Genomic DNA, 27,902 nt, shown 5'->3' on the forward strand with positions numbered 1-27,902 from the left:
TTGGAAACTGAAAAGGCATGATTGGACGCGATTATGTCACAATTTTCAAGAACGCACGAGAGGCTCTGACAGATTTCATGGGGCATACGAAAAGTTAGTTTTCAAAGTTTACTTATTGTTGGTCGTAATAAATAAACTTGGGGGGCAAATGTTTATCCAAAAAATAGCTGTTGATGACGTGGCAAGAATTTTTCGACACGTGCCCGAACACGTGGCAGAGATACCGCTCACCTATCGACCAGAAATATTTCTACATGCGAAGATCAAATTTTATGTACGACCAGACTGGTCGTATACTCCGTTCATTTATGTAAAGATCTATACAGTTATAATGATATCCAAGAATATCTCTTCATTATGACCTGAAGATCCATTTATTAAGGAAAGATATTATTATTCGATTCATGTAATCCTTCTTCAGCCTATAAATACACAAGAAATAGCTCAAGAAAGGGGATCATTTTCTCTTTTTCCGAATTAGATTACTATTATCCATCGCTTGTATTGTTTTCTTCTTCTAAGGTCTGTGAAACTCAGGAACCCTAGTTCTTTGATCACATCTTTGGAGCTCAATACCAATAATAATATCAAGTGGACGTAGGTTATTACCAATCACTGGGGCCGATATAATTCTCTGTGTTCTTTATTTTCCATTAGATCATTTTCTCAAGCTCTATATTATTTTTCTGTCATTTTCTAGACTCCGTGTCATTGACCAAAACTAGGGTCAACAGCATTAAAGGTTGAATTAAGGCAGAAAGCTAGGGAGTTAGCTCAGTGAGTGTTTGGAGGATTGATTCTTCAGTGAAGGTAAGCTCCAATTTATGATATAGTGTTTGAATTCTGGGTTTTTCTGACTGGTTTTGGTGTTCTTGAGTGTGTGGGTTTCATAAATTAAAATGGTGTTTTGATGAGTTTTTAGATTAGGTTTCTGCTGGCTGATACTTCTGAAATCATGCAAGAGTGTTTGTGATAATTGGAGTATATTATTGGGATGGTTATGGGTGGTTTTGAGTGACGTTTGGGTGTTAAAAATGGTGGTTTTTTTGGGTTCTAAGGGGTCGGGTCGTGGCATAGTTCTTGGTGTGCCGCGGCCCTCTGAAGCTGATGGATGCTGGAAATGGAGGGCGGACCGCGACATGGGGTATGTAGGGCCGCGGCCCATGTCAGTTTTTAGGTGAGGCTGAGCCTCTGTTTGGGGCCATTTCGCGGCATAGGGAGCTTGAGCCGCGGCCCTTAAGGACATTTGTGGCCTTTTGGAGTTTTTAAGTGCGGGAACATAACCTAGGGTGCTCGGGATCGATTCTACTACCGTGTTTGGTGGAATTCGATGTCCCAGTGGCTAAAACCTTATCCGAAAACCTTTTTACAATTATTAATGGTATCCCTTATCTTGGTTGTGACTATGTATAAGCTAGGGGCTCGGGAAACAGATCGTTCTCAAGGGACATCTCTCGTAATCAGTACATTTGGAAATTAAAGGTAAGAAAGCTGCACCCGATTGTGAATTTATAATGGGACTAAGGGTTCCCTGTTTTGTATGCTTTATAAAGGATGGCATTATGACATGTGAATAACAAGCAAATGACCTAAGAGTGCTAGAGTTTACATTGGCGCACAAGGCGCGACTCAGCCACTAGTAGCTGAGGACAGCTTATTATTGGAGTCAGTGGGGTTAAACAAAGGGTGCGACCTAAGGGCATCGACCCTGATTATCATTTGATTTGATTATTATTATTGGTTGATAAATTTGTCATGCTGAATAGCTGAGTGTTGGTTTGTTAATTTTCTGGTTATGTCTATGAGCTATGTGATTAATGTGGTATGCTAAGTGTATGAACATGCCTTAAGAGTTATCTAATTGTTATCATTGTTTGTGATAAGATGTCATGTTTTCTTGCTGGGCCTTGGCTCACGGGTGTCATGTGGTGCAGGTAAAGGCAAGGGTAAGCTTGATCAGCCCTGAATCGGAGAGCTTTGAAGGCGGAATGTACATGATCAGCTGCTCGGCCACCACGGTTGAGGAGGAGACAAGAACATGAGGGCCATAAATATCTGTTTTTCCCTTAGAGTTGCTAGTGGTTGTTTGTACTCTGGAAATTTTGTAAACTGACTTTTAAACATTGTTTCTTTTGGGATCCCTTGTACAAAATGTTTAGTTATATAAAATGCATCTTTTGTGACCAAAACATTTTAACCCTAGTTCATCAATGGTTTCAGTGGCACATTTTTAACTAAATGACTTGGTTAGCAAGTCCTGCACCTTTATAAATATACAGTGTAGCGATCTTGGCTATCCAGGGCGTTACAATAAGTCTGAGCTATCAGGTATCAACTCCTTCAACTTCTCTAAGAACCATGTCCATGAAGCGTTATTCTCACTGTCAACCAAACCCCATGCAATGGGGTAAGTATGATATTCACTATCTTGTGTAGTTGCTACTAATAACACACCCTTATGCTTAGTTTTGATCCAAGCCGCATCAATACCAATTACTTTCCTCATGAAAGTGAACCCTCTTATGGCCACACCTAAAGCCATATAAAAAAGTACTTGAACTTATTTTTTGAATCAAGTTAAATGTGGGTAACTGTACCTGGATTTGCTCGCTTCAACATGTGACAATACGAAGGGAGCAAGGAAAAATTTTCTTTGGCCGTTCCTCTAATCAAATTTTGAGCCCACTGTTTTCCTTTCCAATAACTGACTTGAACTTTCATTTCCTCACGCATGAATCTTGCGAGGCTTCTTGGGTTAAGTGGGTCCTTACTATTCTTAAAGTGTCCCTGTACACAAGAACCAATAATGCAATCGGATGCTTGACTATGATTGGCATTTCGGTTCATTAATGAGCAAATGTGAAGACTATAGTATTGTCGAATGACAAAGAAATGTGAATCTTTCATCTTTGTAGCACGGACTCTCCATGAGTAATTTTCACTAATACAACAAACCTCATTTACAGACTTGGTTAATTTGGTTGTTCGCATTTCAAATCTCCCATTAATGGCGATGATGCTAAGATAATAACTCAAATCATCCTTACTCACAAAGTGTTGACCCAGTTTTAAATCAAATACATCATGCTTGCCACTATTTTGACTTGCTTCTCTATTAAATTGTGCAAAATTTCTCATAAACATATCAAAATGTTGATAAGGGATAATCTGACCTCCCCCAACTACATTGTCATTCCCAATTACATCATTATTTTCTTGAACTTCTTTATCACATTCCTCGAGTACATTGTTACCTCCCTCATGTACTATATCATCTGGTGTGGGATTGGAACCAATGATGTCTTCACCACTCTGTGCTATATCTTCACTCGGGACATAGCTTGGATCATGTAGAGTCCAAGAAATTTACATAGCTAGTTAGATAGTAGTAGTTATAGTATGTTTATTACTGTGGATTTTGGTTCAAGTCGGGACTTAGTTGGAAACTCTTAGCAATAGTTATGGATTTTATAAGTTTAACCTATAGTTTAATAATATTAATTATAACATAAGGTTTGATTATTATTGCTGGTTATTAATATGATAATTATTATAACCTAAGGTTTAGATAGAGCCAATAAGAATATGACACTTGTCATGAGCATGGTTATTCCTAAGAGCCAATAGGATTATGACACTTGTCATATGCATGATTATTAAGGAATTATTATTTTAATGATAAAATAAGGGAAATATAAGACTTAGTCTTCACCAGAATTTGTTAGGAGCATGCCATTTGGCACAATTTTATTTATTTGTGGATTAGATTGTTATTTAGATAATTAAATAGATTTTTCGTAACTTTAGGGTACTGTAACTTTCGACCTATTTTTTACCAAGTTATGTTATGAATTTCGAAAAATAGTATTTCTAAAAAGTTGTAGATAATTGAATTATATTTCTAACAGTATAAAGATGGTCTAAATTGGACTCCTATAGCTCTAGTTATATTGATTTTACTGCAGGTGAGTTTGGAGTTACGCGATTTAGGGAGTTAGAAGTTAGGATTCTATTTGTTTTTTATTATTTTTGTTTTTAATTTTAAAAACCAAGCTTTGACTCCTTAAACCTCTCTCTGAAAATTTTGACCAAGTCCTAAGCCTTTGGCTGAAGAATATTCAAATATTTTCAATTAAATTCATTATTTTTATTCAAAGCCAAAAAGAAGATTTTTATTCCTAGAACTCTATAAATAGGACCTAGCACCAAGCCTTTTCATTCATTCTTCAAGCATTAATCAGAGCCTTCTAGGTGCTAGTGAGACTATAGAGTGATAAACACTTGGGTTGGGGTTATAAGCTTTATCATTCTAAGCTTATTAGACACTTGGGAAGTAAGGTTCATAGTGTGTATTTCGGTTTCGAGGTATAGTTCGGTCATAGAAATTTCAAAGGTATTCCTATTTTTAGTTCCTTTTATGTATTGTTTCATTAGTTCTTATAATTTTTCTCTACTCAATTCCTAACTCAGTCTTCTCTATTCTTGGTTAGGCATCTAAGTTCTTCGAACTTGAGATTTCTTGTTGGTAAGTATCTTCTCGATGGTTTAGTTCATTCCTCTTCATCTCTTTCTTTTAGAAAACTCACCTCTCTATTAATGGTTTTTAGGAGTGTTCCAAAATCCTGACATTGTTCTCCTCATCCTGGTATTTTGGTAAGGAAAATAGGATAGTTCTTATGTGATATGTGCTATGTTTATGTAAGATGTTATGATTATGCTATAGTATGATTTTATGTGTATGATATATGTATGTTTGGGGTTTATAGTTGTTATATAGCAAACCCTATCACATTTATATTTTGGGGCTTATAGTTGCTATATAGAAAACCCCAATAGTTATATGTTTTTGGGGCTTATAGTTGCTTAACTAGCAAACCTCATTGTAGTTTAAGGCTTATAGTTGCTTAGTTAGCAAACCCCAATAGTCACCATGTACATGGGTTAAAATTATGATATATGTGTTATAGTATATGATATATGTTCATAGTTTATGTGTATGATTATGTTTCATACTTGTAGTAGATTTTCCTTGCTGGGCATTAGGCTCATTCCTTTATGTTTTATATGTGTAGGAAAATAGTTTTGGCGGCGGGAAGGTTCTTGGCAGCTTGGGAATGTGTATTGAGGGAGAATGGAAATTAGTGGACTGCACAAACGATTCGAGGATGAAGTTGTTTAAGTATTTTAATTATGATTTATATGTATTTTTTTTCCGCACTTTGTTTTGTAAAGAATTTTAAGATTTAAGTTATGTTCCATTTTATTTTCAAACAATGGGATCCCATATCCTACTATGAATTTTTATGTATTTAACCTTTGCTTTACAGTTTATAATAAAGTTATGGTTATTTCATATGTTTGTTTTCCTTAAGATTAGTGTCTACGGATAGTAGTTATTAATGGTCCAAAGTCTAGATTAGTTGGGTCGTTACAGATTATTTGAACTCAATCTATTACATGACACCCAAAATAGTTATCATAAAAGCTTCCATTATCAAAAACATCATCATCACAACCAAATTCAACATCATCACTAGTGAATCCAACACCATCACCATCACCATCATTGACAAGCTTCATCTTTCCTTTATCATTATTCTGTTTGATGCACACATACAAAGGAATCACTTCTTTAGCTTTGTACAACTCCTTCAATAGATCCTCTACATCAGAATCACCACAAATCTTACTTGGTGCCATCTTGTTGAATTTTTCACTAGCCACCTTATGAGTTATTTCAATTTCATATGAATTTCGATCAACACCTATTTTTTCATAGACTTTATTCAGTAGTTGATGAAACTTGATACTCCAGTCAACCACAAATCTCTTGTTGCAACCGGTACCAAACCATTCCCAAATACGATTATCAATAATCTTCCACTCACCATTATAGTCCATGCATATAAAGATGTGATACATACCTGTCATAAAGTTTAATATTCAAATTAATAAGTGCAAAATAAGAATACCACATGTGTGAATTTGAAAATTACACTAAAGTCGCATATGGTCATTTAGTATAGTTTTTCAATTACACCGAGCGACCAAGTGCGACCTACATGGTCACACATTGTCGCATAGTATAGTTTTCCATTTACACTAAGCGACCATGTGCGACCAAAGGGTCGCCTTTGGTCGCACATGGTTGCATATTATAGGGCGCCTTCAACCTCGAATTGAGGTTATTTTCACACCAGATTTTATTTTTTTTCATAGAAAACCCTAAATTTATGCTTCATATTGTTATATAATTGTAAATAACAAATACTCAATCATTAAACGTGAGATTATAGTCAATTACAAACCTTTACAATTCTTGGATGGAATTTTCACTTCTTCTTTAATGGTTTCTTGATTTTCTTAAGTCAAAGGTGAATATGAATATCATTGAAGAAAAAAGACTTGAGTATTGTAATGGAGATGAAGAGAAGAACTCAGATGAAGATGCATAAAACTTTAGAAAATGTAGAGAGGAAGATCTTCTAGAGAGGTCATGGTCTTTCTCCCTAGGGTTTTGGTCCTCCCGGTTTATTTTTTTAAATGATAAAGAAAAATTCATTTAATGTTAATTGGATTTATTAAATTAACTATTAAGTTAATTTTAAAAAGTGGTCATTTTGCTAATAAAAATATTTGAAAAATTATTTTGCTAATAAAAGTTTCCATTATGGTCATTTTGCAAGAGTACTCAGTTGAAATCCATTACCTATTATTTATTTATATATATATATATAAAAAATTCAAATATAAATAATATAACACTTAATAATTGTGCTCCACAATCAACAAATCAAAAATATACTCTCTCAACTGAAACCAAATAATAGATTTATAAAAACACATAATAATAATAATAATAATAAAACTTAGAAGAAATGGGAAAGCCAAAAAGTGGCCTAGGGTTTTTCAGAGAGTGAGTAAGCCCTAATGAATGAGAAAGAGAAAGAGAAAAATGGGATTGGGAATTGGGATAGGTATAGGGATGGGGGTTTCGGACCTGTAGGAGGTTGGAGCTCTGATTGAGCAGTGTTAATGGAATTTGTCGACGAGAGTGAGATGTGTATGTTAGCGTCCAATCGTAGAATTGGTAAGGTCGCCTCTATAAAAGTGCACCGCTTCTAGTAGTAGGAGAGTAATCGTAAATATCAAAATTAAAAATAAATAAATAAAACAAATAAAATAATCGAAGAGAGAAAGAAAATTAGCAAAATATAAAAAGAGGAAATGAACAAAATCGAATCGAAGTGGGGTGTTTTTGTGCCCGCGCCACAGCAAAGAGAGTACCAATTTAATTGAATAATGGATTGGTCCATACAAAAGTCTATCTATTGGAATTTACTAACCTTGACTTATTTCTTTTATTTAAAACAATCTCATCTTAATTGGGTTATCTCTTATCCCAAAATACTAGATCAATATTCATTTTATAATTCTAAAACTGTAAAATTTTGTTGATTGGAGAAAGCATTGATATTTATTTAAGATTTTTTTTAATATAGTGTTTTTCTCACTCAATTAAATCAATATTTGCTTGTAGAGTATTCCTTTTAACTATGGTGTTTTTTGTTTTGTAAAAAATATGAGTGATTAAAATACATATTTATCATCGCGTGTAAATGTGAAGGGTAGAAATTGTGTATTCAACCATATTGCTTCTCTCTTTGTTTCCACTTCACTTTGTAAGTGACATGAAATTTGTTTTACTTGCTTACAAAACAACATTAAAAATCTAATGTCTTTCACATCATTTCTTCTTAAAAGTAGTGATTTCAAGACTTAGTAACTATGTTTAATAAAAGTATATATATATCTCCAAATCTTTTGTTTCTTCAATAAACCGATAAGCATAAACCCAAACTGAGGTTGTAAATCACTTGGGTGGTGAATATTTTAATAATAGGCTTGTGACTCACTTCATGGTAGAGTTCAAGAGAAAGCATAATATATATATACATAAGTGGTACTGATTGTTACTCTAGCCTTACAAAAGCAAGGTTTAAATAATTAAACATTGGTTTGTTCAAAAAATGCTAAGAGCTTGTTACATTGTTTGTAAATGATATAATATTTTGATTAAATAAAATAAAAAAGTTGTTACAAATTCAATTTTGTAACATATATAGAGTAGTTACAAATTTGTAACTCGCATATAAATACTCATAAAATATGTAAAATAAATTACATATGGTTTGAATTTAAAAAATTTGGGAGTTAGAGTGTACATAGCTATTATACACATAATTATATCATTTATAAAGTGTATAAATTATACAATTTATGTTATGGTAATTTTGGGATGTTTTGACACATTTTATGTAAAAAAAAAAAGAGAAGAAAAACATAGCCACTGGCATTACGTTGCCCATTGTGTAGCAGCATGTCACCTAGTGCTAAGCGCATATCGCCTAGTTCATAATTACACAAGTTTTTGAGTTGTTTTGAATCGTTTTGCTCGGTGTCAATAGCTCATATTACCCCTAAATATTCTATTTCAGTTCATAATGTTGGTGTTTGATCATGTGATTGACAATGCAGTGGAAGCATATGATAACATTTATATGCAATAATAACAATTATTAAATCATGAGAACGAATCACTCTAGAAACCATAACTCAAATGGGATCTTTCTCAAGCATGAATTTGATTTAAAGAAAAGAACAAAATATATTTTCTAGATGTAGGTCAAATAGCTTATTAGCCTCCTAACCAACCATCTTCCATACTATAGCTCGTATAAAAAAAATGAGACATGTGAACGTTTATTGTAACGACCCGAAATTTGCTAATAGGGTTTAGTGCCTTGATTAGCATGCTGGGAGGACATAACTGGATATATGCGTGTTTAATTGAATAAATGCACGACTATGTGGCATGCATGATTAATATGATTATGTGAATATATTATATGCATGTTTATGAGTATTAGATATGCATGTGGGCCTTTATTGCTCATAAGGGTGTATTTGTAATTTTGGCCCGTTGAACGCATAAATGTGATTTTATGTGATAAATGGTTGAGACCACATTATTATGCAGATATATTTGCAGTATATGGCTCGAGACGGTCCTAGTGAGCAGATTAGAGAAATAGTCACAGCGGGGTTTAATACCCGACTCGGGGGAGCCTAGGGGTATTTTGGGAATTTAGAGAATATTTTGGGACTTATTGGGTAAGGAATAAGTACTTGATAATTAATTGGATGTGACAGGATTAATTGGTTAAAAGTAGGAGCACTTGAGGAATTAGCGGGAAGCGGAGGAAAATGTTGTTTTACCCTTAGAAACCATTAGAAGGTTGAATAAACTTAAAGGGCAAAAAGGTCTTTTGGGTTAAAGATATACTCAGATGTGTTAGGGAATGATTAGAAACATTAGGAAATTTCTCACACTCTCCTTTTTCCTCTCACTCACGTTCACTCCCTCTCCCCTCTTGTGTTGGGGCTTTGAGTTGGCTAAAGGAAAAAGACTTGTTTAAGCTGAAGGAGAACTCAAGAGGAGAAGCTGAGAATTCAGTTGTGGGAACCTAGGGGATTAAGCTAGGATCATCCAAAGTCTTTACTGAGGATTAAGCCACAATTGAGGTAAGACTTCAGGCCCTTGATTGTGGAAATTCCATCTCATTCTTCTGCTAGGAAGTTAGATCATTAGGTTGAAATTGGACTGAGCTTGGGGTGATGAATTACTGCTGAATTGGGATGGTAGCTTCGGTAAAATTCTTGGTGTCTTATGTTTAAAATATGTGATTGAGAGTCTTAGATTTGTTCCTAAAATTGGTATAGGTTTGGGAGTATGGTTAGAGGAATTTTTGAGGTGGTGGCTGGGTAGAATGTTGAGGAAACCCAGGGAATTCTGGGTTGGCGGGGGTGTGCCGTGACTCAGCTCATGGGTGCTGCGGCCTGCGTGCCAAGAATGCCCTAGGAGGGCTACTGACTTGAGGGCGTGCCGCGACCCTAGGGGGCAAGTCGCGGCCCGCCTCCCCCATATGCATGAGGCCGTGCCCCTGACTTGAGGCGCGCTGCGACCCTCAAGGTCAGGTTGCGGCCCGCCTAGACCATTTTTACCTAAGTTAGCTTTTAGGCTTGGGGAGGTACGGGAATTCGAATCTAGGCGCTCGGGATGAATTCTGCTACGCGGTTTAGTAGAATTCGAGGTTCCGGAGGCTAGTTTTTGTTTCCTAAATATTTATTTGGATTAGGAATTGATGGTTACCCATTGACATTGTGACTAGGTTTATCGCTAAGGCTCAAAACTGAGGATCGTGCTCGGGATCGTTCTTTATTCTTCGCTCGGGATTCGAGGTAAGAAAACTGCACCCTTGTGATTGTGAACGGGACTGAGACTCCCAATAATTGAATATGTGTACTATGTGATTGTACGATTGTTATGTTATATTAGAATGAATGGCCTAAAGGTGCTGGGGCTGATGATAAGCGTATTAAACGTAGCTCAGCCTAAGCGAGCCGGGGTCAGCTAGATAAACATAGGGCTCGGCGTAAGTGTGCCAACCTTGAACATTTGTGTAACTGGCTAAGATATGAACTTGAAATTATATGTTTATCGTTGGTTAGTTTAATGCTCGTACTCTGTTATATAATTGAACTGATTGAGTTAAGAATGATTGAATACTATTGTTGCGATATGTGCTTGCTGTTTATGGTTTTCTTGCTGGGCCTTGGCTCACAGGTGCTATGTGGTGCAGGTAAAGACAAATGGAAACTGGACCAACCATGAGTTGGAGAGCTATGGGGGCGGAGTGTATATAGTCAGCTGCTCGTCTGCCATGACCGAGGGAAAGTACAGGGACAGAGCCCTAAAACTTGCATTTTGCCATTAGAGTGGCTTTTGGTTGTATTAACTTTTTGAGATTGTAAATTACCACTTATACCTTGTTTTTGGGATCCCCATGTATCAAACATCTGTTTTAATGAAAATTAACCGTTTATGACCAAAATCTTTTAACCCTAACCTGATAGTTGACCTTAGGATCACATTATTGTTTAAATGACTTGATTAGCAAGTCTTGCAATATTTTAAAATACATAGTGTAACGGTCTTGATTATCCAGGGTGTTACATTTATGCTATTTAGTAGAATACACAAAAACACACTTTTGAATCTTAACACATGAGAGAATGTTATTCTCACAAAATGGAGAGAACAAAGTTCTCTATTTATCATTCTTGGCTAAAAGATATAAAAAAACATCTTTTCCTTTATTGTTGTTTTGTTCAATTTATAGAACAAGCAAAAAGAAGACCAGCCCTAATCTCACGGGGCTTATGGTTGGTGCCAACTGCAAGGCTTTGTGCCCTATAGTATTTTATCTTTATAAAATGTTATTTGTTGGATCATTATCATATTATTTTATGTTGTATTCAGTTATACTACAAAATTAAATATGATCAATATAATTTTATTTGCCATTAAATATTATTTCATAAATAATATTATTTTGTGAGATTAGAAATAATACTTTATTATTTTGAATTATGTTCTTTTAATACCAAAATATTTCATTTGTGTTATCAAGCTAGTTTGGAGACAGTATGGACTCGTAATTCTAAACTCCAATAATTTAATTAATTTCACTAACTCTTTGTTCCATTAATTAATTTTGGGTAGGTAACTATTTGGTATCCTGTGTTTTTGCAAAGTATCATCTTGGTACCCTGTGTTTACAAATAATGCTCATTTGGTACCCTGCATTTTGAAATCATACATATTTGGTACCCTGCATTTTAAAATCGTACATATTTGGTACCATGTATTTTAAAATTGTACATATTTGGTACCCTAAACTCAAATTTAATTAATACAATTTTACCAATTTAATCAAACTACTCTCAATCATATGAGCTACAAATTATATATAACTGCTGACAGTTTGGTCATATTGACAAAATTTTATCAATTAGGATACCAAATATCTATGTTTTCAAAATACGGGGTACCATATGAGCATTATTGAAAAAGAGAGTACCAGAACGATACTTTGCAAAAACAAAGGGTACTAAATGAGGAAATTCCCATTAATTTATTAACTCTTAGTCCTAGTAGAAATCCATAGTTGAGCTCTCAAAACTACTGTTGCGATTTTTCTTTTATGATATGCAAATGTACATAGTCGTCAAGCAAGTAATATAGTGATAAGTATTTTAATTGTTTCCACAAGGATTGCTTTAAGCTAAATATTATAATAATCAACTCTAGACAATTTGGGTTGCAAACAAATTAAAATGATTTAATTAATTAAGAATCAAAAACTAATTTAAAAAAATTAAAATAAGCAATGAAAATTTAATCAAGGGAATAGTCTATTTTTTAAATGAATAAATGGAAGTAGCTAGGAATATCAATTCCCCTAATTTGTAGTTCAACCTTGTTTTTGCTGTAGCAAAGTTCCAGCAAAGTAATCTTGTAACTAGGATTCCCTATATATGTCATTTTCCCAAATGCTCATGTTAAAGTTCTAGCAATTAAATTCACATATTTCTATGCTAAATTCAATTTTAAGAACATAAATTCAAACATTAATCCTTCAAGTTTGCATGGTGAATAAAATATCCCTAAATTATCCACTAATCAACAACATAATTATCAACATGCATCAACTAAGCCTATCCACTAATCTAAACTCTTTCGGAACTCAAATTAGCTTGTATTCCACTCAAGTTGATCACTCTCAAGCAAAATTTAACGATAAGCATAGCTCAATTGAACAAGAAATACTTTGCATAAATTAGAGTCAACAAGTCAAGGCTCACTACAAATTACATTAGGGTTCATCAATACCCCTAGCTTTCAATAAATTAGTTCATTATCAAAATACTAAAATAACCACAAAATATCAACACCATTGTTCTATGAGTTCAAGGTAAGAAAAAAGATTCAAATACAAAATAGGAAAAGTGCAAAGAAAATCTAGCCCCAAATGGTAGAGAGATCTCCTCCTCCTTCCCTCCTCCTTTATCTTATCTTCTCCCACGTTCTTCCTCTTTCTCCTTCAAAAATCGTAGAAGATGGTCTCCAATGGTGTAAAAATGGGTGGCTGCTGAAGGTTTAAGATAATGGGTATGATTTAGGGTTCCCAAAATGGGTAGAAACCCTTTCCTTTCTCTCTCCACACGGGGACTACGTCTTTTCCCATAAAAATCAGCTAATATCTCACTCATCCTCCCAACTTAGCATACCAATTTCAACTCATTTAATGAGTTGACAAGCGTGCATAACTTAAGCTGCTTATTGTGCACACTTTGCTGCAACAAAGTTTTAGGATTTCAGCTCCAAGATGCTATATTTACACATTTTCCACTATGGGTTTAGTGTTGAGTGTGGAGTGTGGAGTTTCAAGATATTATGGGTGAAAAATACTACGTTATAGACACTTAACACACATTGTTTATGCTCGGTAACGCAAGTTTAAAACTTCAAGACAAATTTCGACCATGATTTCTTCACTTTCTGGAAAAATGTATAGAAATAGAAGTTGTATATCTTTCTCTTTGCTTTCCATATCTTTTTGAATCGTTAAATTTTGAGTTATATTGAAAGAGTTGTGATCGAAATACTATTGCTAGTTGTTGCAAAGTTTTTACAAGGTGAAGGTTTCGACCGTGCCCGATGCCAATAGAGTAAAAAATCGTGTTTTTGAAGGGTATTTTTGGTATTTCATCACTCAAAGGTTGGAGGACTATAGATACATCTTATTAAAACGTTTTAGGTCAGTTTTGAAACCCTAAAAACTCATGTGAGGCTAGAAGATATAAACTTTCTTCTTCTCCTTCTATATTTCTCCTATGGAATTCAATATGTCATTAATGGTTTTTTTATGAATATGAACTATATATTTTGTCTAGGGTTTTTAATGTAGTCACTAAAATCTCTATTATTTTCTATGAGGATTTTATAATTTCTTATTCAATTCCATTATGAATTATTTAATTTGTGTTTAATGCTTGTAAGTGTCTGATCACCATTTACATGGTTTATGATTTTCATTCAAGATCTAAGAAGTGAGAATTAAATATGCTACAATTAAATAATTATAATTTACATATTGGATGAGAATACATGTATGAATTGTGTAGCATTTAAGAGTTTTTCTTCTTAATTCATTTTATATGTTAGAATGATCGCAGAGATGTAGAAAGTTCACATATAAATTGAGATCTTAAATCTTGAGAAAGAATAAGAATCATTTTAGTAAACCCACTATCAATTTAGGAAGAAGAGTTATAAAATATGAGTAATGAAATAATAGATTGGAAAGTTGATGATGTTAAATGCCATAGTTTTCATCAATTGAATTAAATCATTATTTATTTCTTTGTTTGTTTTGTGTTATTTCTTTATTGTTTTTCTTAATTTTTCTAAAATTAAAAATTTATCTACCAAATATTTTTAAAATTCAATTTATTGGTAATTGATAATTAGTCCTTGTAGGTTCGACACTCTATTTATTTACTTTATTACTTGTTAGGATTGCGTATACTTGTGTACTGAAATTCCACAACAAGTTTTTGGCGCTATTGTTGGGGATTGTTTCTATTAATATCAATAAAACTAGTTTGATTCTAATTTGGTTTTTTTTTATTCAACTTATGTTTCTTTTCTGTGTTTGACTTGCAAATAAAAAATGCTATATCAAGATTACATCGTAAGTTTTTTCCCAACAACACAAGGAGCTATTTTATGCTGCTTGGGGGAAATTTAATGAATTGTGGAGAGATGTGATACAATTTCTCAAGGGGGTATCTTTCTATCTTCTTTTATAATGGGTTGGATGATGCTACAAGAAATTTGGTAGATTATAGAGCATAGGTAACTGATGAACCTTTCTTAAGAAGAAGTCATAACACTATAATGGATTTGTTGAATGATATGACATCTTTTGATTATCATTGGCATTGTGATCCTTCTCTCCAAGGTTGGAGTCACCCATATCCTCCATATGTTTAAGATCCTAATATTATCCACCAACCATTAGAGCACGAAGAGCATAAATAAAAAATTGAAGAAGCAATGGCCCAATTAGAGAAAACTTTCAATCTTGAAGGTGATAATTTAATAGTGCACAATATGAAATGGTTTAAGGACAATGACTCAAATAATCAAGGTTATGAGAGTCATAGCTCAAAATTTTGTTAATATTGATACTTGCTTGATAAATGATGATTACAATGTGGTGAAGGAAGCAATTTTCATTCTCGATCATGAAGTTGTTGAGGATCAAATCACAAGCATGGTTACGGATAGCCAAATGGATAGTGAAAAACATATAGAAGTGTTAATAGAGGAATTCTCATACGAAGGTGTGCAAAATGTGACATTGGAGAATGAGGAAGCACCTGCAGTTATTGATTTGATTTCATTGATTCTACTTCCATATACACCACGAGTGGATCCATATTTTCAATTGATGTCACATTCACCATTCTACATCCTTTAAAGATATTTTTTTGTTATAATTTAAAATTGATTTTGTACATTTTGTAATAACTATTTAAAGAATATTTGCGACAATAATATCAAATCTCTAGTAATAGTTACACTTAAATATAAATTCAATCTTTCCCCTAAATTTTCATATTTCTTTCTTTTTTAAGTTTTTTTTTAGATTTTTATAAATTAAAATTGATTTTATACAATTTTTTTTTCAAAAATATTTAAGGAATATTTGTGACAATAATATTAAATCTCTACCAATAGTTACCCTTAAATATTAATTCAATTTTTTTAATTTTTCTATTTAATTATTTTTTTAGATTTCATAATTTTAAAATGATTTACACAAATTATTTAAAGAATATTTGTGGCAATAATTTTTTTTTTAAATTAGCAAATATTTGATTTTATTGTTGTAAAAAAAATAAGAATTGGCTCTTATGTGCAAGTATTAGAAAAAATTCGGTACTATTGCCATAAATATAAAGAATCGGTACTTAAGTGCAACTATTAGCAAAAATTTACTATTATTACCACCAAAATAAAAGAATTGGTACAAAAGTGAAACTAGTAGAGAAAAAATACAAAGTTATAACGCCCTATTACCTTAGAGCCGTTACTAAGTGAATTTAAAATGTGTAATTAACTCGCTAATCGAAGTTTTAGGTTAAAAGTGTAGCTAATTCGTAATAAAAGTCATACAGTTTGAAAATATCATCATTCATTGTAAAGCGATATACATTTGGGATCCCAAAATACTGTTTTAGAAATATTTACAACTCAAAAATATAATTAAAGTCGACTAAACAACAAAATTAGGTTTAATACAAACATCTCCCAAAAAAAAACCTTTGGCCGTGGTAGCCAGGCAGGCCAAACATGTACGTGTCACTTCACGCTCTCCGTACTCATGGTTGGTCGACTTTCCCCTTGCCCTTACCTGCACCATAGAGCACCCGTGAGCCGAAGCCCAGCAAGAAAACTTCACACAAGCAAATAACATATGCATAACCATCATTCATCACATAACAAAACTGCCAACAGGCTAAACACATACGACCATGCCGTCCCAGGCGCTTTACCAGGCCCTGGGTTTGCGGTCTACACCGTGAGGATATCCCAAGTATCCTTTAGGGTCTCACCCTGGCAACTCGCACTTCGTGTGCTTAATGCTGCTCCCGGCCCCATGCCATACTCGGCCTTGCTGTTCTCGGCCCTCGCCGTTCCGGCCTTCGCCGTTCCCGGCTCTTGCCGTTCATTCGCATATATGCACACATAGCATAATAAAACAAATACTTAAACACATATAAACATAATCAATGGGGGGATATGCCCTGCAACACAAACTATAGGGCCTCGCCCTGCTCTACGGTTACAACAGTTTTCTTACCTGTGTTCCAAGCTACCTGAGCATCGCGATCACGAGCACAGTCCTCTAACCCGAGCCTTGAAGAGAAATCCTAGTCACAATGCATGAATAAAATAAACTATCAAGTTCTAACTCATTAAATAGTTTCAAGACATAACTTTAACCTTCGGGACCTTGATTTCTACCAAACTGGGTAGTAGAAACCTTCCCGAGCCTTAACGTTCAAGTTCCCGAGCTAAAAACCCTCAATTTGACAAAAATCCACTTTTGGGCCGTGACCCAGCCTCCCTTAAGCGCTGCAGCGCACCCCAAAACAGAGGCAAAATGCCTCTCATCTGACAGACTTGGGTCGTGGCGCCCAAACTTGCACCGCAGCGCCTGGGAAATTTCATCGAAGCCCCACTAGCTTATAAACTCAAGTGGGTCGCGATGCGAGCCCGAAACCCAGAAATTTTCCTCCATTTTGGACCTCTAAATCCCCTGCAATACAACCCAAACCTATACTAAAGCCATAATTCAGTCCCAAACCACTCATACCATACCCAGGGCAACACATAAACTTAAAGAAACTAACCAAAATCCTACTATAACTCAAATTCCATCACCTAAGGGTCCAACCCCCAAAACTCTAACAAACAAAGGAAGCTCAACAGAGAAACCAATTTTGATTCCTACCTTTGAGATAGTTTCGACCTGGAATGATTCCTCACTCCTCAAACTTGCACTCCACCAATTCCCAACCCAACTCCTCAAGCTTTTCCTCAAAATCCCCAATCTTCCAAGAGAAAAGTGTGAACCGAATGAGAGAGAGAGAGCTAAAAGAACTATCTGATTTTACTTATTTCTTTCCCTTCCAGAATATGCTAGAGACTAAGTAACCCCAGCTTCCTAAGTCTATCCACTACTAAGGCCAAATTACTACTTTGCCCCTTCTTCTAATTAAACTCCCCACCAACCTCAAGGGAAATTTCGTCATTTGCCTTATTCTGCTAATTCCTCGAGTGTACCTACAAATCTCTGTTTAATCCCAACATATCTAATGTAACGCCCTGGATGGCCAAGACCGTTACACTGTGTGTTTATAGAAGTATTAGACTTGCTAATCAAGTCATTTAATTAAAAACGTGTTACTGAAACTATAATGGAACCAGGGTTAAAAGATTTTGACCTTAAAAGTCGCATTTCTTTTAAATATCATTTCCTGTTTACACAGGATCCCAAAAATAATAGAATTAAAACCATTTACAAAAGATTCGAGAATTAAATACAGTATTAGCCATATTAAGGCAAAATAGACAGTTAGGCAATCTCTGTCCTAATCCACTCCTCGGCCATGGCGACCGAACAATTGGCTATGTACATTCAGCCCCTCAGCTCTCCATCTCAGGACTGGTCTAACTTTCCTTTGCCTTTACCTGCACCACGTAGCACCCGTGAGCCAAGGCCCAGCAAGAAAACACAATAACGAAGCATAAGCAATCAACATACAATCCAATATTTCATATTGCATAAACATGTTCTCAACCATATAAACATTCAGGATAACCAAGTATTCAGCATACTAAACATATCAACTCATATCATACACCAATTCACAAATGATAACTAGGGATAGCGCTCTCAGGTCGCACCCTCCGTTATCCCACTGACTCCGGCCCGCTTAAACTGAGCTCAGTGAATATTAAGCTGTCCTCGGCTACCAGTGGCCAAGCCGCGCTCTGTGCGCAAATATTGTGTACGGCACCCTTAGGCCGCTATCACATGTCCCATGGCATAATACTATCATTGACATTATACAGATATCGGGAGCTCTTAGTCCCATCACAAACATATAACCGGGTGCAGTTTTCTTACCTTTGACTTTGCTAGCTTTGTTCAATGAAATCCTCAAGCACGATCCTTCCCGAGCCCTAGCACGAACCTAGCCACAATCATAGACCAAAGTCATTACTAACCCTCAAGTCCATAACCTAGCCTCGGGACTAATCCCGAGCCCTCGGGAAGTCCTAATTCCACCAAACAGGGTGATGGAATCGAACCCCGAACCCTTGGTAAAAAACCCTAAAATCCCTTTCTGAACACAGGGTAGCGCTACAACACTCATTGGAGGGCGCTACAACGCTACAAACAGAACCAAAATGCCCTCAGTAAACTTGGCCTAGCGCTACAATGCCCAAAGGCTAGCACTGTAGCGCTAGTCACAGACTGCTAAACTGCTCAATTTTTTCCTGCGATTTCTCCCGAGCTAAACTTAACCAAAACTTCCCCAAACTTTGACCAAATTCAAAATCAAGCTCACTAACATGTCTAACTCATCCCAAGCATCATAATCATACAAAATCTAACCACATGCACCCCTAATCCCAAAATTCACCATAGTTGCTCCTAGACTTCAGAATTCAGCAAAACACAGTCAAAACTTCAAAGTTTAAAGCTTAGAATTTTATACCTTTGATGGAAATTCGATTTCAAGTTAGCCTCTAGCCCTCCTTAGCTTGTTATTCCTCAATTCCTTGGCTTGAATTCCCCTAAAGTTCCCATCAGCCCAGCTTAGACCCCATAGCTTAAACAAGCCAAACCAGAAACTGAAAACTCCAAAGTCTTACCTTAAGTATTAGTGCGTTCCTGCTAATCCCTTGCAAACCCTTCAAGCTTAGCTTAGAATTCTTGTTGCTCAGCCTAACCTAGCTCCCCTCTGAGCTTTGCTCCAAGAAAACACAAGAAAATGGTGAAGGAGATCACCAACCGACCCTTAGAAAAACTGCTCTGTTTTCTTCCCTTTCTTTTTCTTTCTTTTCCTTCTTTTCTTTCTTTCCTCAGACTTCTACATTATTCTACCATTTCCACTAAGTATAAAGCCTCAACATACTTACCTCTTGTAAGCCAAATGACCACAATGCCCTCCCTTTTAATTTTAAACCTTTAAATGAATCTAGGGCATTTTGGTCATTTCACCCCAACTCCCGCTTATTCCTCGAATGTCTTTAGTATTCACCGCTTAATTCCCGACACCTAACTAATATCCAATTATATTCCTCAATACCAAATAATTGCCAATATGTTACCTACATTCCCATAAATACCCCCTGGCTCGCCCCGAGCCGGGTATAAATCCCCACCGTGACTTTTTCGCTAACTCGCTCACTAGGATTGTCTTGACTCACAGATTATAAATATATCCACATAATAATGTGGTCTCAACATTTATCGCTTATATATACAGTTATGCCCTCAACGGGCCAAAATTATAGTTATGTCCCTTCTAACCTAATCAGGGCCCACATGTATACTAATACACATAGTCATGCATCTCAAATATTCAAATAGTCATATATCATACTTTTAATCATTAAATCACATATATTCCAATTATGCCCTCCCGACACACTAATCAAGGCCCTTAAGCCTTATTAGTAAATTTGGGTTGTTACATCCAAATAATTGCTAAATTACTACTCGTTACTCACTAAATTCCGAACACATCTTACGTTCCCAAAATACCCCTAGACTCCTCCCGAGCTAGGTATTTGACCCCTTTGCGACTTTCTAGCTAAACCACTCCCTAAGACTGTCTCAGATCGTGCATCTCAAATATATCACCACTCACACATGGTAAAGATCACAATAATCACAAATATTGCATTTATGCCCTCGACGGGCTAAAATTACAAACATGCATCTAATAACCAGACGGGGCCCACATGCATATTTAATTCACCTAAACATGCATTTCTAATCACATATTCATCAAATTCACACATTATAATAATAAATCACTTATTGCCCTCCAGGCACGCTAATCAAGGCCCTAACCCTTATTAGCAAAATTTTGGGACGCTGCAAATACTATTGCCGTAAATATCCATTTTATTTAAAATATAGCTATAATTCAATATATGGTGTCCATCATAGCAATACCCTTTTTATTACTCACATGTACGTACACAAAAACAAGTTGGAGTATGTAAATAAATGAATACAAAATATAAGTTTAAGGTCTACCATAATAATATATAATAATTATACGGAAATACTATGACATGTCTCCTTAAAAGAACATATATGTAGGTAATTTTTCTATTTTCGACACAGATAAGTTAAAAGCTTAATTTTTTTTTATATGACGGTGTATATTGTAGTTACAGGGGACCTCCCAAAATTTTTAAATAAATTATAAATAATTTATTGTGACACATGCAACAGACTGTTTGAATCCTGATTTCGATACCCTAAATTATCCAAAAATTTTTTTGAAAATTTATGAGATGTCCTCTATAACTACTTACATCGTCCTACCAAAAAAATATAGAGTTACACTTATCCATGTATAAAAAAAAGATACCTACTAGTTCTTTTAAAGGGACCTACTGCACAAGTCTCCAATAATTATATATAATAAGAATAATAATATAAATAAATATTTTGATAAAAGAATATATATATATATATATAGATGAATACACATCAATAATATATACTAAGTGAAACTTGTTGGTTTTTTATCATGTAATTGACAGTGTAGTGGAAGTATGAGATAACATTTGTATGCGATAATAATTGAAATTCCGTTTTTTATGATTACCAACTTAATTATTTAAATTAAATAATTAATTGTTCAACTGTTACAGAAATGTTTAAACAGATACCAAGACTGTTTGAACAGAAACCAGATATGTTTAAACAGTTTGTGACCAGAAGATAAAAACGAACATAAAGTAAAGAACACAAGAATTTTTACGTGGTATCAGCAATCTTTGCAGATTGCTACTAGTCCACGAGGCCACGCCCAGAGAATGAAATTTATTAGAAGAATATCTAAATGATTACAAAACCAAATTGACTTATACAAATAAAGACTCCCTCTTGAATTTGTCGCAACTGTTGTAATCTAAACTTCTAATCAAATTTCTGAAGTGCTAAGATCTTGAACTCCCTTCAAATCATAACACTTGCACTTTTCCTCCCGAAAAGTGACTCACGAACAAGACTTCTCCCGAAGCTTGATGACCAATGTCCAAGTGTGTTCAACCTGCACAATTAACACAAAGGAAAACAATACAGAAGTACACTGTAATAAACCACTAAGAACTTGTTGGACTCAAGTTCTTCACATAATAAAAAGTCTCTCTAAAACTTGAAAAATATTTGGAAAATAATACCCAAGAGAGATGATCAAAAACCAACGTCCTAAGGATGATTATATACATTTTAGAATCCCTTTAGGTCGTGGAAAACAAATCAGAAATCAAACAGCCAATAAATGGAAAATCTTCCAAAACAGGAAAGTCAGAATCTGTTCAAACAGACTGGCAATCCGTTCAAACAGATTCATTGAACCTGGACAGTTTTTCAACCCAGTTTCCTTAAATAAATAAGGAAACAATATATCCTTTATGATTGCAAGCTGTACACGATTTCTGGGCAACCAAATCAGATAAAATAAATACTAATAATGTCCAATTCAAGAAAAAGATAATCTTTTATAGGAAAATATATATTTATTTTATTAACACATAAATAAAAATTTGAATATAGAAAGACATATTTCACCAAAACAAGAAACTACCCATTTTCGAAATTCACCACAAAATATTACAAAAGAGGAAACTATTAATTTCGAAAATACCCTTTTAATTAATTTTGTCTTTATTATCAAAAATGCCAATAAAAGATTTTACAATCTCCCCCTTTGGCAATTTGATAGACAAAATTAATTCAGAAAACCTGCAACACAAATGTTAGTGATAAGTAAAGAGAAGGAACTCCCCCTGCAAACATGCATGAACTTATAACAAACATAAAAATAAACTAGACTTAACTCCCCCTCAAAATAAGAAGGTTCAGAGTTAAACAAAACAACAAATCAGGTTTTTGGAAATCTACTCTCCCCCTTTGTGTCTTTCAAAGAAGCCAAAGAACCATAAAACAAAAGAACAAAAAAGAGTATCAATGTTTAAATGACAAAAACTAAAATAAAACTAAACAACTGGATCTTTAGACAGAGATTGAACAACCTCCAACATAGAACATTGCAGTCCTTCAATTGACATCACTCGAGCAGTCATAGAATCAACAGAGGCTCGAACAGCAGCTATTTCGGTTGCAACAAGTCCTGAATCTGTGGCAACAGAGGAGGAGGCATGAGGAATGTCAGCCGAAGAAATCTTCAGGGATTGGGGCTTGACTTTCTTGGAGGACGGTGCAGCAGTGGCTTCAGTAGGAGGGGCAGAGGCTTTGTAGGAAGCAGCAGTAGTTGGGGCCACCAAGTCTTCTTGATCACGTTGGAGATCTTTTTTCTGCATACTCAACACTTTATAAATAACTTGAGGAAAAGGAAGATTCAAGTTTTTCCTGTTACCTTTGCGAAACCCAATGATTTGATCATGAATAACCGAAGCCAAATTTATACCAAGACCGGTCCCCACCTTGTACAAAAATGAGGCCATATCAAAAGAGATAGTGGCGGTGTGAGAAGTGGGCTTCCAATTTGTTGTGGCAAACTTATGGAGAACAGCATAAGTGTAGGTGAGATTGGAGACCGAGATGACTGTATTGGATGGCCATACCATTTTTTGACCAACCAATTCAGTGATAACCATGTCCTTGTCAAGAGCGGCACCATCAACATCATCTTCGACATCAAGGGGAAGATGCAAAGCAAGAGCAATGTCTTGAGGAGAACAAGAGAACCAATGGCCCCTAACAAACACTTTGTTATACAGAGGAGATGAAGGTTCAATAATTTCATTAGTAAGATTGGCATAGAATTCCTTGACTATTCTATCCACAAAACCAGAAAATTTAACCAAAGAACCTGTCCATTGTCGATCTTGAAGCATTGTTAGCACACCAAAAGGACGATGATCACTCAAGACATAATTTCTTTCAATGATAAATTTTCGTTGAGCATATAGAACCATATCACGTGCATTATCATTATAGCAAAAAATGGAAGAATAAGGTTTGAAATTTACACCTGAATGTTTTGGTGAAGGAGTAGAACCAGAAATAGGTTTCTTCCCTTTAGCTTTGGATGGCAAAGGAGATGCAATGTGGTCTGAATCAGATTCGGCTTCCTGTTCAGAGGGGATAGTGTCTTCTTTTTCTGGCTCATCAGACTCAGTCTTTGATTCAACAATGTCAGGAACCGTTTCATCAGACAATGTGGTATCATGAGTTGCTTCAGATTCGGAGGAGGACAATGAAGGGGGATGAGCCTTCAATTTTTTCTTGGCAGCAGACAAAGGAGAAAGAGACGCGTCCAACCCCAATTTCCTTTTGGGAGTCACAGAATTTTTCTTGGACTGACTCGGCTTCAAGGGCAATTTGAGCAACCCAGCAGCAGCAGCTTTGGAAGAGGAGGAAACAAATTTTGATTTTGCCCTAGCCTCCAAAGACGAATCAAACAGAAGAGGAGAATGGTCCTTGGCTCGAGAGGGCACCACCACTTCAGATGGTGGTGCAACAATGTCAGCAGAGATATCTGGAAACACCATAGGATGTTCATGAGAGAGCGAAAACACCTTCTTGCGAGCCTTGGATTTGCAGGACTTTCCAACAGATGTGGGAGCTGTTGGAACAGAAAGAGGCGCCGTTGATACAGACAGAGGAGGCGAAGGAGATGGCACCTTTCGGGATTGAGAAACAGGGATCTTCTTGGAGGAGGCACCACGAGTTCTCACCATTTTTTCTCTGAAAAACAGAAAGCACTTACAAGAGAATGAGAGAAAAAAAATGAGAAGGAGAAGAAATAACTGAATGAAATCGTGGGTGAGAGGAAATAGGGTAATGACATGCCTTTTTAAATATATTACTTACCCAAAATGAATACCCACGGCAAAAAGAGGTTTCCCTTTTTTTATTAAAAAAATGTTTTAATTTAAACAAGAAAAGGAAACAAACTTGAAGACACACGATCTTCATACAACTTACCCTTTTTTTTTTTTTTTAAATTTCAGTTTATTCATAAAATCCCAAACCAAAAAAGGTAACCAAAAAAATACCCCACACGATCTCCTTATTGACTTTTTTTTTTTTTTTTTTTAAATATCCTAAATAAAGTACAAGACAATAAAGATACAAATCATGATATTCCAAAAATGAGAAAGAAGACAAAAATAAATTCCTTGGAGACAAAGAATATATTAAATCACACAATTAAATGCATAATTTCTCATAATCACCACAATGATTCGGTCCACCATGAATTTCCTTGATTATCATTTTTTTTTTAATTTTATATATATATGCACAAAAATAAAAAAACTCAACCAAAAAAATAATGCTTTGATCAAAGAGAGTCAACCTGATAAGAATAAAATCAAGCAAATGAAAATAAGTGTTAGTGTAAACCAAAGATAAGAACACTTGTGAAAATGAAATGTTAGAAAGAATATTCGAGAGAAATAAATCACAATTCAGTCACAAGCACATATTCTTAAGTGAATCAATCAACATGTATGAGTCTTACACACATTTTTTTTTTTTTTTTATAAACTGTGTACAATTTTTATTACATTGTTTCAAGCATAAGTGTGTGACAGTGTATGCAAGGGAACATTGCCCAATGACAAATAAGTCTTTTTCAAAATTAAAATAATTGTAACCCATGAAGACGCTGTCACACTACACCAGTGGTAGCCCTTTTCTATGGTAGCATATCCTCTTCATAACTCCGAATTACAAAGTTCCAACTTACTCAAAAGACGGCTTTCACACACTGATGCAGGTAGCTCTATTCTTGCACAGGAGCTTGAAACAATGCTACACAAAAGGAAGCTCAAACATTAAACATTGATTAATTTACTCGAATATGCCTAGGAGGAATTGATTAATTTTCTCTCAAGAATATACAACCAAAGATTCATAAACACAAGACAGATTATCCAGCTTGACACAGAACAAAATTTTCAAATTGATTGACAATTTTCTTAACCAAAAATAACACACATTAGATCAAGCGGACAACATAACGAGAGAATTTAAAGAGAACAAACCCCCAAAGATTTTCGGAGGAAATCAAAGCGAACCGAATCAAGAGCTTTAGTGAAAATATCTGCAATTTGTTTATGTGTTTCAATATATTCCAAGACAAGAACTTTATTTTCAACTAATTCTCTTATGAAATGATGACGAATATCAATATGTTTAGTACGAGAATGTTGCACAGGATTTTTTGAAATATTGATTGCACTTGTATTATCACAAAAAATAGTTAAAATGTCAAGATCAAACCCATAATCCATCATCATTTGCTTCATCCACAGAAGTTGTACACAACAACTTCCTGCTGCAATGTATTCAGCCTCAGCTGTTGAGAGAGAAATAGAATTCTGTTTCTTGCTGTGCCAAGAAACAAGATTATTTCCCAAGAAGAAACATCCTCCACTAGTGCTTTTTCTGTCATCAGTGTTACCTGCCCAATCAGCATCACTAAAACACACTAGATTAGGGTTAGTTTCTTTTGAATACAAAATACCATAATCAGTAGTCCCATGAACATATCGAATGATTCTTTTGACAGCTGCAACATGAGACTCCATGGGATTTCCTTGGTACCTGGCACACACACCAACACTATAACTCAAATCAGGTCGACTAGCAGTGAGATAAAGAAGACTACCAATCATGCTCCTATACAGTGTAGGATCCACTTTGACACCATTTTCATCTTTGGATAGCTTTACAGTTGTTCCCATTGGTGTTTTGGCAATCTTTGAACTTTCAAGTCCAAACTTTTTGATCAGGTTCTTAGCATATTTGCTTTGAGAAACAAATGTGCCTTCATCTAACTGCTTGACTTGTAACCCTAAGAAATAAGTCAATTCTCCCACCATGCTCATTTCAAATTCCTCTTTCATTTGTTTCACAAATACCTGCACCTCATTGTCAGAAGTAGAACCAAACACAATATCATCAACATAAATCTGAGCAATAATTATGTTAGATTTAATATTTTTGATAAATAAAGTTTTATCTACTCCACCCCTTTTGTATCCATGAGAAACAAGAAATTGAGTAAGTCTCTCATACCAAGCCCGAGGGGCTTGCTTCAAACCATAAAGAGCTTTCTCCAATTGGTAAACATTATCAGGTGCATGAGGATCTTCAAATCCTTTGGGTTGTTCAACATATACCTCTTCATTCAAGATCCCATTGAGAAATGCAGATTTGACATCCATTTGGAACAACCTGAAACCAATCAAACAAGCAATAGACAATAATAATCTAATTGACTCAAGTCTTGCAACAGGTGCAAATGTTTCATCAAAGTCTATTCCTTCCACTTGTGTGTACCCTTGTGCCACTAATCTTGCTTTATTTCGCACGATTGTACCAAATTCATCAGATTTATTTTTGAAAATCCATTTTGTGCCAATAATATTGGTATGCAACGGTCTTGGCACAAGGATCCACACTTTGTTTCTAAAAAATTGTTCCAATTCCTCCTGCATAGCTTTAATCCAATTTTCATCAGTTAAAGCTTCTTTCACATTTTTAGGCTCAATTAAAGATAAGAAACAAACAAATTGAACAACATTACTAAACCTTCTTCGTGTTACCATACTGTCTTTTGGATTTCCAAGAATTAAATCTGCTGGATGCTTTAACTTAACTCTGGTTGATGGCTCCTTTTGGACTTCATCCAAAATAATATCTGGAAATTTCTTTTCTGTTAGTCCAGAATCTGTTTCATCGGATTCGAGATTTGTTGGAACAGATGGACCAGACGTTTCAACAGTAGTATCACTGACACAAGCTTCTTCGTGTTTTTCAGTAGGTTCATCAATAAACCTTTCAATTTCTTCCTCAGTAGAAAACTCAGAAAAATCCCTGGAATCATCAATAACAACGTTAGCTGACTCCATTACAGTTTGGGTTCTCATGTTATACACACGATAGGCCCTACTGTTAGTGGAGTATCCAATAAAAACACCTTCATCACTTTTAGCATCAAATTTACCAAGATTTTCTCTGTCTCTCAAAATGTAACAAACACATCCAAAAATATGAAAGTAAGCCACACTTGGTTTCTTACCTTTCCAAATTTCATAAGATGTTTTAGATGTACCTGGACGAAGAAAA

At 35.1% G+C, this 27,902-nt stretch overlaps 1 protein-coding gene across 1 annotated transcript; it reads right to left on the bottom strand.

Moving 5' to 3' along the window:
* Window positions 1-22,795: 22,795 nt before the first annotated feature.
* Window positions 22,796-24,502, bottom strand: LOC133806624 (uncharacterized). The gene has a single exon (XM_062244716.1). The coding sequence runs from the start codon at window positions 24,500-24,502 to the stop codon at window positions 22,796-22,798; it is 1,707 nt and encodes a 568-aa protein (XP_062100700.1).
* Window positions 24,503-27,902: the final 3,400 nt, after the last annotated feature.

This window comes from Humulus lupulus, chromosome X, assembly GCF_963169125.1.
Source record: "Humulus lupulus chromosome X, drHumLupu1.1, whole genome shotgun sequence".
NCBI lineage: Eukaryota > Viridiplantae > Streptophyta > Magnoliopsida > Rosales > Cannabaceae > Humulus > Humulus lupulus.

Bases quoted from the DNA above. Each gene is read 5' to 3' on its own strand.
- LOC133806624 (XM_062244716.1), bottom strand. From the start codon at position 24,502: ATGGTGAGAACTCGTGGTGCCTCCTCCAAGAAGATCCCTGTTTCTCAA.